The sequence below is a fragment of the Empidonax traillii genome, unplaced genomic scaffold (genome assembly GCF_003031625.1).
Source record: "Empidonax traillii isolate 1590-97213 ecotype Southwest subspecies unplaced genomic scaffold, ASM303162v1 scaffold296:size1881848, whole genome shotgun sequence".
Lineage (NCBI taxonomy): Eukaryota > Metazoa > Chordata > Aves > Passeriformes > Tyrannidae > Empidonax > Empidonax traillii.
The window spans coordinates 453,219-465,646 of NW_020955489.1; the positions used below are offsets into that span (position 1 = coordinate 453,219).

Consider the following 12,428-nt stretch of genomic DNA (forward strand, 5'->3'; position numbering starts at 1 on the left):
CTGAACTCGCAAAATGCTGGGCATAGTTTCCTGCACTCATGCAGAAAATGGTGTGGGTTTTGCCTCTTTCTCCATCCACAGGAGGTGGGGAGCAGCAGCAAGACAATTACTCAGCTTGCAGTGGTGTGAAGTGTCTGTGTTGGTAGAGCTTTCTGCAGAGAAGGCTGTGATAAAAAGGCAGTACATTCTTGTCCAGCTACAGCTATAGACTCACAGGGGCATTTGTAGCTTTCAGGGGGCCATCATGTAACCCTGTTGGGTTGTTTTTTTTTGGTTTTGGGTTTGTTTTTTTTTTTTTTCCAGAAGAGAACCAGGGTTATTTTCAAAATAAGCTACTCTTAGATCTGCTGTGGGAGCTTGCGGGTTTGCCAACTTTTCCAGTTCAGCAGGGATTTGTATTACACTCTGAAGTGATGCTCGTGGAGTTGCTGGGAGAGGCAGAGCAAGCTGCATTCCTTCAAACCATCTTCAGAGGCTGGAAGGCACTGGGATGCCAAACACCTTTTTTCTCTTTCTTTTTTATTTTTTTTCCCCAGTCATCCTCCAGATGTCAGGGTTCTGGCAAGTCACTGTTAAGGATAAAGTTCATCAGCTCTTGCAGAGATAAGAACTGGACGTGCCTGGCCCTCAGTCTATGAGAGGGCCTTTGATTCCAGTCAACTGCTCTAGATGGAAGGACTGAAAATTATTTTGTTTCTGTTCTAGGTTAATGGAGACAGCAAAAGAAATGACCAGGGAGTCCTTACCCATCAAATGCCTTGAAGCAGTTATCCTGGGGATGTATCCTTTCACATACCTGTGACTTTTTCTTCTGCAGTGCTGTTTAAAATATTGCCCTTCCTGGATGGTGTTTAAGAGGGTCACAGCCAAAGGTGAGTGCCAGCAGCTTGATAAGCTGCCATGGTATGGGTCAGCAAGTTGGTGAATTGCCTGGGCTTGTTGGTAGGAGTTTGGATGCTGGGTGCCCACTTCACAAGTGTTATGATTAGGCTGTGCAGACTTTGCCTTCTGCCCTGGTAATCTGCATAATGTCAGGATCTGACCCAGAGTGCCCAGATAAGTATCTGCCTACACAATCCTTGTTTTCTTTGTTAGTATTTCTCTGTTGGTTATTGTTGGAGCTTGGTAACACTTGAGGAGCGTGGGTTCAGTTCTCCGTTTTTCTGATGTGTGCATGGCCAAGTCATGTTAGTTTTTGTCTCTCAACCCACAGCTGTGCTTTGTGCAAAAACATATGTGTATTATAGTTCAACGTTTAAGCTTTACTGTAACATAATGCTTGCTTTCTGTTCAGGCTCAGAAAAAAACCCAGGAGTATTTTCATTTAGAGGCTGAACCCCTTCTCGATCTTCCTCTGCTGTCACTGATAAATCAGCCTGCACCATCCTAAACCACTGCAGGGGGAGGGCAAGGCAGGGCTACAGGAACAAATTGCCAGATAAATCTCATCACAACTGATCCAGTTTGATTTAAACCAAAAACACAACCCAAAATAAGCCCTGAAGCAAACCAGCTTCTGGGATGCCTCTGCAGCGTTTTGCTTGCTGCTGCTGCCCCCTCCCGTGGGAGAAGGAGCTGGCAGAGCCTGGCAGGTAGTGCCCGCTGTTGGCTGGTGAGGAGGGATGGCTCCTGGCGGGGTGGGAAGGGGATGTGGGTGAGCAAGTGCAAGGGTATGGTGTGCCAGACTGGTTGCTGGATACAGTCCTGAGCGTGCTGGGAGGTTTGTGGTGTGCTGCTGTGGCTCCGCTTTGCTCCCTGTGCACCAGGGATAGGCCTTGAGTACGAGTGTGAGTCTGAAAGGTGGCTCTGGCTGACAGCACTTTCCCTGCAAACGCTGGCAGGGTCTGCATGCAGCTAGAGGGATGGGGTCCTGGGGGGCTTGATGTCAACAGGAGACTCAAACCAATGCCCTTCCAGAAGCAGAAATCAGAATCATATATCCTGAGTTGGATGAGACACACAAGAATCACAGAAGTCCAGCTCCTGGGCCTATGTTGTCCAAACGCTTCTGTCCAGCTTGGTGGTGTGACCACTTCCCTGGGGAGCCTCTTCCGGTGTCCAACAACGCTCTGGGTGAAAAAAACATCTCCTAATATCCAACCTAAACCTCCCTTGACACAACTTCCCTCGGGTCCTATTGCTGGTCACCCCGGAGAAGAGATCAGTGTCTGCTCCTCCACTTTTCCTCACAAGGAAGTTGCAGACTGCAGTGAGATCTTCCCTTCTCCAGGCTGAACAGACCAAGTTGACCTCAGCTGTTCCTCATATGGTTCCCCTCAAGACCCTTCACCATCTTCATTGACCTCCTTTGAACATTCTAATAGCTTAATATCCTTGTTATATTGGGGTGCCCAAAACTGCACATAGTATTCAAGTTGAGGCCACTCCAGAGCAGAGCAAGGAAACCCCCTTCCTCGACCGGCTGGTGATGTTTTGCCTGATGCCCCCAAGGACAGACTTGACCCTTCTGGCTGGCAGGGCACTGCTGACTCATATTCCTTTTCCATGGTGCTGCTCTGCAGCATCTTGCTCCCCACTCTGTATGTAGATCCAGGATTGCCCTGTCCCAGGTGCAGACTCCAGCACTTGTCTTCGTTGCATTTCATATGGTTGGTGATGGCCCATCTCTCTAATTTGTCAGGGTCTCTCTGCAGGACCTCTCTGCCTCTGAGGGTGTCAACAGCTCCTTCCAGTTTCATGTCATCAGCAAACTTACTAAGTATACCTTTGAGTCCTGCATCCAAGTAATTTATGAAGATGTTGAAGAGAGCTGGCCTCAAAATGGAACCCTGCAGAACCTCACTAGCGACTGATCGCCAGCCTGATGTAACCTGATTTACTGTAACCTTTCTGTTTGACCCATAAGCCTGTTGCTCACCTATCGTTATGTGTTTCTCTAGCTGTGTGCTGGACATTTTGTCCAGGAGGATAATGCAAGAGACAGCATTGAAAGCTTTCCTCAATTCCGAAAAATTTGCATCAACTGGTTTCCCTTGAAATGATGTCAGTGGATATGCTGGGCTTGCCCTTGTGTCAGGGTTGTGTCTCAAACTATTTGGGTATGAAAGCAGTGGAGGAAATAATCCCCAGGGGGAGTTGATGCTGCTCTGCAGTGTCAGTGTGTCTTGCAGTGCTGTATTTCTAGTAGTGAAGTGATTATTCCCCATAGCACTTGAGCAAAGGGTGATTAGTGACCTACATATAACCATGTGTTGTGGTTTTAAGCCCAGCTGGATATTAAGCACCATGCAGCCCCTCAGTCAACCTGCTCTCTCTCCCCCCACCCTGGTGGAATGGGAAGGAGAATCAAAGTCAAACTTGTGTCTTGAGTAAGAACAGTTTAATAATTGAAAATAAACTAATATACAGTAATAATGGTAAATTATAAGAATAATGATAATAAAGAGGGAAAAATAATTAGATTGCTCACCACCTGCTGACTGATGCCTTTCCTGAACCCGCATCGGCTCCCCCTTCCAGGTAACTCTCCCCAGTTTATATACTGGGCATAACATTCTGTGATGTGGAAAAACTTTGTTCAGTTTGGGTCACCTGTTCCAGCTATGCTCCCTCCCAGTTTCTTTTGTGTACCTCCTCACTGGCAGAGCGTGAGACAAAAGAAAAAAAGTCTGTGACTTAAAGTAAACCCAACTTAGCAAAGAAGCAACACATCAACAGCAGTATCATTCCAGATCCAAAACAGCATTGTAACAGCTTCTGAGAAGGAATTAACTCTACCCTAGCTGAAACTAAGGCACCATGATAACCTAAAAGCATTGCTGGTTTTTCTGCTTGCCTCAAACCTGGCTTGTGTTCAGTTTCGTGGGTTTTGGTGTGTTTTTTTCCTTCTCTCTTTTTTTTTTCTTTTCTTTTTTGTTTGTTTGTTTTTGTTTGTTTTGTTTTGGGGTTTTTTTGTTTGGTGGGTTTTTTTGAGCAGTGAGGGAAGCAAAAAAGTTGAAAATTATGATTTATATGATTTGGTGTCATTTGAAGTTTCTTCAGAGTTAAGATTTGTATGAATCTTTCTGTCTCTAGATGGTACTTAAAAAACCCCAAACTTACGTTAAACTTGTTTTTTTAAATTGAGATGGTTTAGTCAGGGGAGAGTATGAGGCAGGCTTGTCTTTCTAGGACTTGTACTTCCTGTCTTGGAAGTCTCTGTGAGAACAGGGACTGTCTGCTGGGTGGTGGTCCAGTAACAGATGCATTAAAGTTTAAAAGATCCATGCAATAGAAAATGCATGTACTTTGTCTGAGGTGTGGGTACACAAAGAATGTAGCAGTGGTGAGGTGATGGGCCATCTGAATATGTGTGTCTGGAAAGTGGCTGAAGTTTGCTGATTTTTCTCAGCTGTGAGATTTTGATCTTCAGCATTGTTCTCTGTATGCAGACAGGGTGAGGCCAGCAGCTTTCCAAGATCAGGTGGCTTCCAGAGAAGCTTCTCCTAAGTGTCCAGCCAGTGTCTTCACATAGGCCTGAGCTGAGCAGCCCTGCCTGTGTGTGTTAACCTCTGGCTCCATTCCATATCTCTGGAAATAAGGTGCTGCTTGTAATTCGTGTGCTGGCAGGCTTTGCCGTGTTGCTTGGATACCAAAAAAAGCACAGCCCACTCCAGCGGACCCTCGGCATGAGCCTTCATTCAAGGGCTGCCTCTCAGAGCGGCTTAGTGAGATGTCATTTTAATTGAGCTGCTCGCTGGCTTGTGCAGCTGCCTTTTACTATGTGACTTCTTATAAAATGCTTCCCTAATCCCTCTTGGTGCACAATTAAATTTGGCATAATTGCCTGTGCACTAGATCTTCAAACATTTTTATAGGGCAGCGAGTTAAAATACTGAGCTACCCTGTCTGCATGCACCAAAGAAGCAGCTGCTGCGAGATGACTGAAAGCTCATACAGATCTTCCAATATTATTTTGCAGCAGTCTGCATAGCTCTTTTTCTCTGTGTAGCTGTCTGAACTGGCTTCATGTCTCCCTGCTTACATGATCTGCTTGTCAGTGCCTAACCAGAATCATTCCTCCTGCTGTCTTCCCCAGGGCATTTCTCAGTTCATTTGTAAATCAGCTGAGTAATGGTGCGTTCAGCCCACTCTTTCTGAGCAAAGATCCAATCCACTTGAGCTCAAGAAAGGGAATAGTAAGCGAGAAGGTGCCAAGGTATTTTTATGCATGCTGTATTCGCTATTAAAATGTGGAGAGCAAAATATCAGAGGGGGAGAGGGAAGCAGCACAGGGTGTCCATCCTCAGAGAGTCCTGTGGAGCGTGTCTGTGTCAGCTGAACGTAAGTCATTCCCATTGCCTCCAGCATGCTTCTCCCAGTTCATGTGAGATAATGGTTGGACCCATGCAGGGTATTAGACCCCTTGTCCAATAATATCATTAAACAAGGAAGAGGAGAGCAAAAGTGTTTCAGGAGGGAGGAATTATTTAATATACATATATATATAAAAATATATATATACACATACACATGCCCTTATACATTCTGTGCTTTAATTGGTGGATGATGGTTATCACCACTGGAGACGTGGGTCCATCTAGTTCCTCCAGCCTGGCAGGTACAGCCCTGGGCTGGAAACAAGTATTTGCACTAAGGGGGAGAGTTTCTTGCAGTTATTGCAGGATATTAATGTCCTTGTAGTGCCCCTCTTTGCCTCCTACTTGCTTGTCTACAGCTTAACCCACTTGTTATCTGAAATACAGGGAGGGATGATCCTGCTGAAACAGTCCCTCTGGTAGATGGGAAGAGCTGGGACAGAGCTTTTAATTGCTTGCATTGTCACGGTCTAATCTTATGATAGTGTCCTCTGACTGCAGCCAGGCACTGGGGAGTAGGTTTCTCAAAATGAGGGATGCCAGCCTGGCAGTCCTGCTTGGGGAGGCTGAACCAGATGCTCAGGCCTTTTCTTCATGGGCATGAGCTGCCAGAGGGAATTCCAGGCCTCTGTGTAGACAACATCCATATGTGGGCTTGGTAGCACGCTGCCTTACAGTAAGCAATCCCAAGCCTGTGGGATATCCGTCTGACTCCAGGCTGTGGTTGGAAACTTCTCTCAGTGTTTACTGCTGGTGGTTGGAGGCCCTCTGAGCAGTTGCTTGGTTGCTCAGAAAAACAGCTCTTAAAACAGCTCATCTGTTTCTCCTGAAGCCTTATCTGATGGTTTTGAAGCTGAGGTTTATTTTCCTCCTGCTACACCTCCTCACTCTGAGCTAGCAGCTTCAGCATTGCTAGTGTAAATAAAGCTGCCTCCTCGCTCCTCAGCCTGCTGTCATTCCTCCAGCTTGCTGGTGCCCAGTGGCACAGCCTGCCAGGGTGGTTTGGGGCACCTGTTTGTACCTCCCCAGCCCACATGAGCAGCAGGAGAGGAGAGAACCAGACACCCTGTGGTTTTCTATGCTCATCTTGACCAGACTTCAGCAAAGCCCACCTTTGCTGGGCTCTGAGACATGAAGCACTGCCATGCCATCTTGTCTGATTTAAATAAGGGAGAATTTCAAACTAATAAATATCAAATTGATTAGCACAAGCAGTGCAATGGGCCCTTATTTGCTCACCAGTAGGTTCGTCTGGCTTTCCCTTTTTTGTCTTTGGTTTGCAGCAGTGTTGGGTGTGATGCTGGGTCTTCCTGCAGCTGGAGAAGCACTTATGAGTCTGGGCACTGGGGAGGCCGGTGCTTAGATTCACTCGGGCATCAGTGTTGGTGGGCTGGGCTGCTCAAGCAGTTGATGCTGGCATTTACATCTGAGCATGTCTTGGTCTGGCTCTGCAGGGCCTTGGTGTGCTGTGTTAATGTTTGGGCTTTTTCCCTTTGGGGCTCAGAGGAGGGTGTCCCCATATCCCCCGCCCCAGCGGTCTCTGTTGGTGCTGCAGGCACAGTGCGGGGACAGCACTGGTCTCCTCACCTGCCACTAGCATGTCCTTTGCACAGTTGTTGCCTGTCACCTTGGCAAAGGCACCAGATTTTTTCCCCCCCAGCTAAACTCCCGTTGAAGCTGGTTTAGACGCAGGGGGTCTCTGGTGCTCGCAGTGTGTCCCCTCACCTGCTGTACAGCGGGCTGTGCTTCCTAGCAGTGGTGGGAAAACTGCTGGTGGCAAGTTACCTGAGCTCACTGAGCCATGGGGAGCCAGCTGCTCTCTGTTGGGTGCTGTCAGCTTCTAAGACAGAGTTCCAGCAATGTTCAAAGCCCAGAGACACAGTGCTGGCCACATTGAAAGATCCTGCTCTGATTATTTGGTAATGAGTGTCGTGGTTTAGGAAAGGTACTCCCCAGTTCTTTGTCCCCACCTAGACTCTCCAAACCATGGCTACTGTCTCTCACTCCCTTGTATTCCCCTCCCCCTTCTCGCTGGCATGGGATGGAGTTGAAAATTGAGAGACACAAATGGCAAACATAGTGGGTTGAGAAAAATTTACTGGAAACAGCAATGAGATTAAAAAATGAACAGTAACAGCAACAATATTAATAACAAAAGTGTACAAAAGAGAGAGTGATTCACTTGCAAAATGCTCACTGAGCCTGACCTGACTGCAGTCATGCCCCCCTACCCCACTCTGGTTCAGGACCAGTGCCACACTATCCCAACTACCCTGTCCACCACATTTTCTTGACCAGAAGGAACCCCTTTCCCCTGGAAGAGAGTCCCTTTCATTGTCCCTGGCAGTGACATGGGGTGGTATAGAATAACATCCGTGTCCTAGCCATGCCCTCTTCTGGCTACTGCAAAAAATAAACCCTGTCGTGGCTGGAACCAGGACAATAAGGGGGAAAAAAAATGAAGGGAGAATTTTTTTTTTCTAAAAGTTGCTGCTGGCAAGTGAACAAGGTGAAGGGCTTCAAGTCTGTCTTCTGGCTGGGACCTGCTCTGTGCTCTGCAGTGGGGGCACCTGTGTAGGAGAGAGTCTGTACAGGGAGGAAGGTGTTGGGACTTCTTTGTAGAACATTGTTGATTTTAGAGTCCACTAGGAGGTGGAGAAGAAAAAACCAAAACAACCCTAAATCACAGAAGGGCATTGCTTGAGTCATTATATGAGCGGGCAGATTTAAAGAAAACCCATCCAGATGCTTTCTGCTCCAGAGTTTTAAAAACTAAGGTGTTGATTCAGCTAACACCTTAACTAATTCTCCCCTTTGGAATTGACTAAGGATACTGCTCCTCGTTTGCCCTGCTGCCTAGGAAGATTCAGGTGGTGGCCAAAGAGCAGGTTTTGTGTCCCAGGTCTTGCTTGTACTTGAGCCTGGGATCTGAACGTCTCCCAAGTATCCATGCTAGGTTGTGCATGAGCTTGGGTGCAGGGGACTATGGGAAGCAAAACAACCTGTGGCTTAGATGGTGGTATGCTTGTCGACGTGCAGATCCTGTGCTGTCATGGGAAATCTGGCCCTTCCTGCAGGCTGCTAGCAGTAATGGTGTGCTCAAGAAAGCCTACTTGTTAATAGGCCTTTTTTTTTCCCCAAGTCACTGTTAAGTGTGACAGAGCCCTTCTTTCCTGGAGAGGGCTAAACAACTATCTGACATTTGGCAGTGTGAATTAATTCCTTGTTTTGATTTGCTTGTGTGCACAGCTTTTGCTTTACCTGTTCAACTGCTGTTATCTCGACCCACGATTTTTCTCTTCTGATTTTGTCCCTCATTCCACTGGTGGGGGTGTGAGCGAGCGGCTGTGTGGAGCTCATGTGCCAGCTGGGGTTAAACCATGATAGTGGAGTTTGGGAATCTCCAAGGGATGGGAACACGCCATACCAACCCATTCTGTGAAAACTCAGTGGATGTCAGCAGAGCCTCAGGTGCATATCCTGGTTGTGGAGAAAGAGAGGGATACTGGGGCAAGAGGTGGCTCTCCAGAAGATTAGTATTCCTCTTGTGTGACCTCCAAGGAGATCATTATCCCTCAGTACTGTTTTTCTGCTTCTTTGATTTACATGAAGATCCTCCAGGATCGGGAAGCCACTGAGCTTTCGCTACAGCTGCTTTTGCCCTCTCCTGCTCTGCCCTGCTTTCCTATTGTGGCACGTAATTTACTCCCCGACTCTCCGTCCTGCAGTTACAGTCCCGGCTCAAAAGTGTGATTACAGCTGCGGCATTGCTGTGTCGTTGCCTTTTGTTTGCCACAATACAGCTCTCCTTGGGCAGAACAGAAAGGAAAAGGTATATAATGATGCCTGGACAGAGGGGAAGATCTGACGTGCCTTTCCAACCCGTTTGCTGTGTATTTCATCTCGGGTGGGGACTCTCGTTAACTAGTCACTCAGCAGAAGCAACCTGTTCCTAAAGGTTAATTTCCACAGCGGTTGTTGCTGGGTTATTTGATGGTGGTAATTTCTGCCCTCAAAAGATTCTTTTACTCCTGCTTGGTATTTAATGAGATTAAATTGCAACTTCTCTGAGACCTCGTGGCAGAAGTATGTATGTGTGGCAGGTGGCCACCAAAGCTTTGTGTGGACTTAATAGAAAGGCCCTCGGGGAGCAGAGAGAAAACTCTTTCATAATGAGGGGGAAAAATAGTGGCGATGTTTGAAAGCTTCATAGGTGTTAATAAAAGATACTGCTTTGTCAGTTACATAGAACGATAAATACAATGGGCTTTTGCAAGAATCTGTAGGACACAAATTATTGTAACATGACTTTGATGTACACAGGATGCTCCTTTCAAGGCCCGAAGCAAGGTGACCTTTTATATGAGGTGACTGTGGGCTGAGTTTTCCAGTTGACATAATGGTGCTGGGCCCCAATTCTGGTATTGCAGTGAATTTATCTAATTTATTTAGTTCTACCGATTGCATGATTTTTTCCTTGGAGAACCTAGTCCTAAGGCAACAGTGATCCACTGAGACTACCAAAGGCACACAGAGCTGTTTCTGTTCTGTGTCAATGTAGATGATAGCGGGGTGGGCTTTGACGTTTGCTGCAGGGTGTTTATGTTGTATGTATGTATGTATGTATGTATTATGTATGTATGATGTAGGTGAGCAGGAGGTGGGTGCAGATAGCCTTGGTTGAGCGAGGGATGTGTGTGTGTCAGGGAGGTCTGTGCTCTGTGCGCTCATCCAGGCTCATGATCTACAGGCAGTGAAGTGCACCGTGAGCTGGGCCCGTAGTGTTGTCTGTTCCTATACTCTCTCTTACATTTTCTCCAGGCTGCTAAGGCCGATGACATCTAGCATTGAATGCAGTTAAACTTGTTTGACATGGAACCGAAAAGCTTTCCTGTGGCTGTTCTGAAAGATTTGTGCCAATGTGTTTTTCTTGACTGTTAGGTTTTTTTGTTTGTTTGTTTAACTCCTTGCTCTAGACCTCGGATTCTGGGCAGTTCATGAATCTCTTATTAGTTGGTTTCTGCATTCACTTGGAGGGCAAATGTTTGAATACGTGAAATTCAACATGGATCAGGCGGGTGAAATACACCCCAGAGAAAATGCTTTAGAGACAGATGAGAGTCACTGGATGCTTTTCCTGCATCTCTGTAGAGAGAAGAGGTGAAACGTTGGGTGTGGGCAGGGATCAGCATCCCTGGGAGTTGCACTGGTGGTGATGTGGTGGCATGTCAGGCTGGGCAGGACCACAACTGAGCCCGAATTGTGTTTTACGGTGTTGGTACAAAGGCTTTTTCTGTTCTCAACTTCCCAGCAGCTGTCAGGCAGCCATGCTATGCAGGCAGGGGAGGAAGGCTGGCCACAGTAACATCCCAGGATATCTCAGCTGTGCAGTGGCTCTTGTTTCGCTGCCCTTTTTGGGCATGAGGTGGGGAGAGGAGGGGATGCTGGAGATCCCCAGAGCAGAATCCTGGTCTGAGCTGGTTTCTGCAGCTCCATTAGAAGGTAATGTCACTCCTCCATCTATCAGGATGCCCTGACACTATCCTGGCAGTGCTGTCCTTTGGGCTGGTGTATTTGTAGTGGCAGCACCCTGACCGACTGCCTTGACTGCATCTGCTTCTGGGGGTGGCTCCGGAGTTGCAGCAGGTGCCTCTGGCTGGAGTAACCCCAGGCTGGGGAGCCTCACTGCAGCCTTTTCTGGTCATCCCTCCTCCATTCCCCAGGCGTAGGTGGGGGCCTCAGCTGCAGAGGGGAAAGGCACCTGCTGTCCCAGGGGCCAGGTGCCAGCATGTGGAGCCAGGGTGAGTTTCAACTGTCCCAGGATTAGCAGCAGGGGAGCTGCGTGCAGCGTAAGTGCTGACGCAAAGCTGCTTGCATGAGGGATTCTCAGCCTGTCCTTTCCCTGGCACGGGCCAGCAGCCTCCCAAGAAGATGACCCTGGATCTGGGCGTAGTTCTCCTCTGAGATCACATACTATGTTGTTATGGAGCTTGTCCTAGACTCTGCACATGCTGCATTTGAAATGGGCAGACAGTGATTCCAGGGACAGGTTTTACATTTTAAAACCGTTTGTTCCTGACCATGTCTCTGTGCTTATCTAATTACCCGTCTGGTGATTTTGTTCATCTCAGCAATGTGTTACAAGGGTAACATGCAAAAACACTATTGTATGAGAAGTGGCGATGTTGAGGGCCAGTTTACAGAAGGAAAGGCAGACTGTCACCTTGGACAGGAATAAATTTGGATTTTTTGATTGTATTTGAAGATGTGAGAAAATGAGGCTCAGTAACGTAAGTCGTACCAAGCCCCCCGTGAAAGGTAAACACTTTTCCCTTTAGGGACCGTGGGAATTTGATGTTGGTATCAAATGGGGGAGTTCTCACAGATCTAGGGAGGATGGTCTCGCTTTAGTCATGCTGACTTGAACAGTGTTGTGGATTTTTCCCTTCCCCCTAAGTGTGATTAATAGTCAGGCCCTTCCCTGTCTGAACCACTGCATCTCATTCTCCAAGCAGTGAAATGGGCTTTGGCAGCATTGACTGTTTCTGGGGCAGAGTGAGAATAAATTTGTGTTTGCAAGAAAGCCCTTGCCCTGGCAGTTAAAAAAAAATCAAACCAAACTGCTGAGGATGTTTTACAGGTGTAACTGTGGGGGCCCCTTTCCCAGCACCGTTGTTGCCTTGACGCAGTGCGCACCAGATACTTAACGAACGGGCAGCCCTCCGTGGAACGATTCCCCATCAGCTTTAAAACCCACTTCTCAGGGAACTACTTTCATCATGTGGTGCTTGGGATTTACTGCAATGGCCGGTACGGCTCGCTGGGCATGAGCAGACGATCAGATCTGATGGACAAACCTCTAACTTACCGAACTCTGAGCGACCTCATCTTTGAATTTGAAGACTCCTATAAAAAGTACTTGCATTCAGTCAAAAAAGTAAAAATTGGATTATACGTCCCACATGAGCCGCACAGCTTTCAGCCCATCGAGTGGAAACAGCTGGTCCTCAATGTATCCAAAATGATGCGCACAGAAGTCAGAAAGGAGCTGGAGAAATTTGCCAGGGATATGAGGATGAAGGTAGGCCTGTGCACCTGGGTGGCGGGCTC

General features: G+C 47.5%; 1 protein-coding gene across 4 annotated transcripts in view; it reads left to right on the top strand.

The window, feature by feature from the left end:
- Positions 1 to 12,428, top strand: part of VASH2 (vasohibin 2) — a 37,613-nt gene that overhangs the window by 15,965 nt on the left and 9,220 nt on the right. For all 4 annotated transcript variants that reach the window (XM_027890737.1, XM_027890739.1, XM_027890740.1 and 1 more), the window contains exons 4-5: positions 706 to 780; positions 12,018 to 12,399. In XM_027890737.1, coding sequence (XP_027746538.1) covers positions 706 to 780; positions 12,018 to 12,399 — 457 coding nt within the window. The remainder of the gene's footprint in view (positions 1 to 705; positions 781 to 12,017; positions 12,400 to 12,428) is intronic.